Source organism: Gavialis gangeticus, unplaced genomic scaffold (genome assembly GCF_001723915.1).
Source record: "Gavialis gangeticus isolate Ggan-Ray unplaced genomic scaffold, GavGan_comp1, whole genome shotgun sequence".
Classification (NCBI taxonomy): domain Eukaryota; kingdom Metazoa; phylum Chordata; order Crocodylia; family Gavialidae; genus Gavialis; species Gavialis gangeticus.
Genome location: NW_017728980.1, coordinates 5,075,264 through 5,077,044, shown reverse-complemented (window position 1 = coordinate 5,077,044; position 1,781 = coordinate 5,075,264). Strand labels below are relative to the sequence as shown.

The 1,781-nt window shown below is 37.9% G+C and overlaps 1 protein-coding gene across 3 annotated transcripts in view; it reads left to right on the top strand.

The window, feature by feature from the left end:
- Positions 1 to 1,781, top strand: part of ARHGAP32 (Rho GTPase activating protein 32) — a 597,177-nt gene that overhangs the window by 143,251 nt on the left and 452,145 nt on the right. For all 3 annotated transcript variants that reach the window (XM_019509213.1, XM_019509206.1, XM_019509198.1), the window contains one exon: positions 150 to 217. Coding sequence is in view for 2 of the 3 variants with exons in the window: in XM_019509206.1 (XP_019364751.1) it covers positions 150 to 217 (68 nt within the window). In the remaining variant the exon portion in view is untranslated. The remainder of the gene's footprint in view (positions 1 to 149; positions 218 to 1,781) is intronic.

Sequence of the window (1,781 nt, the reverse complement as noted above, 5' to 3'; positions counted from 1 at the left end):
CCCCCCCCCCCCCAAAAAAAAGACAACAGATAAAAACCAGCCAACCAATCAAATAATACTTAAAAAGAGAATATTTCTGCTATTTTTATAAGACTGTTCAAAAAGGCTTGGTTTTCAGTTTTCCAATGTTTTATTCTTATACTAAACAGACCCAGTCCCAAGAAAAACTGGACTTCTCCTGCATCAAATACAGGCTTTTCTTTCAAGATCAACATAAGTGAGTAACTCTGGCAAACAAACAACTTGGCTTCTTTAATTTTCATGGCGGCAGTAACTTGCATTTCATTCAGCTTAATAGCATGTGCCTGGAATTTTATCACCGCAATGTCTTTTTGTTCATGTCTTATTTTTTTAACCATAGTATCATTTTTTTTCTTTGTATTCAGAGCCACAAATTCTTGTCTACCTATTAAATCAGTAAATGCTCCTCTAATTTCTCTGAGAAATAACAAGCTGTTGCTTCACTTGGTTGCAACTTGGGGCTAAAACACTTTCTAAAATTGGCAAAATAGGACTGGTAAGATTAATTGCTAAGGATAATTCAAATTTCCATTTTCATGAGATCACTGAGTGAAAAATGAGACGTATTGATTTGAAAATAGCAAACTCCTTCCAGAACATTTAAGTGAAAGTTTACCCCTTCGGTACATTTTTAAGCTCTAGATAAGGAGAAAATTGAATGTCTAAAGAGTTATCTGCTCTGGCTAACCAGTCACAAGTAGCATTTCTACTTAAAACGGAAAAAAAAACCCTATTAGGAAGGTTGATCATACTTAGGATATCATGTAGTGGGAGGCCCCGGATAAGAGCAACAAGACTAAGAAGTGGCTTGGAAAACCTGTCTTACAATGAGAAACTTAAAAACCTCAGTCTATTTTGATCCAGAAGGTTAAGAAAATATTTAATCACTGTCCTGCCTGCCAAGTACTTGCATGAGGGAGGTTTTATATTAAGAGAGAGTGCTTTAAATTGGTAGATAAAGGTGTAAAGAGAATCACATGCTAAAAGGTGGAAGTGGACAAATTCAAACTGGAAATGAGGTGCAAGTTTAACAGTGAAAGTCATTAAGTCTTGGAAAAACTTAACGGGAAATAAGATGGATTCTCCAAAACCACAGCATTACTTCCAGGAGCTGCTGCTAAAGAGATGTCTATCTCGATCAGAAGTTAAGGACCTGATGTGGAAATCATTAGCTTATGCTGTGCAGAAAGTCAGACAAGATCATCAGTATTCAAAGGGACTTTGGCACCCCAAGATAAACATATAGGTGCAGAGAAGTGCTGCCTCTTGAGAAGATCGTATATTGAAAGCTGCTTCCTCAACTCTTGAGGGCTGCCAGGGAAAAGGGAATGATATGGAGTAACCATTCCACTCTGTTGGCACCCTTACCTGCTATCATTGCCAAATATGCCTCATATGGTTTCCTTCCATGGAAGAAGGGATGAATCACGTGTAAGTGAATATCCTTGAATGCAGCCTTTCTTGTTAGCCTGTCAGTATTTCATATCAGTCAACTTACTTTGATCTTCTGGCGCTCACTCCAGGTTTTCTCTTATTCAGCTCCATGACCCTGTAATTTATAGCATGTTGCATATAGAAGTAGAAGTAGCATTGTTTCCATTCATTGCTTAACTTAGCTTATCATAAAAGTAGTAGTATCATAAGCTTTTCTAATTGTCCTGCAAATTTTAGCAATGGGAATACTCATGAAAAGCAAATTTAACCTATTTAAGATGAACACTGTGTCCTCTGATGACCGGGGGGGGGGGGGGGGGGGCCCA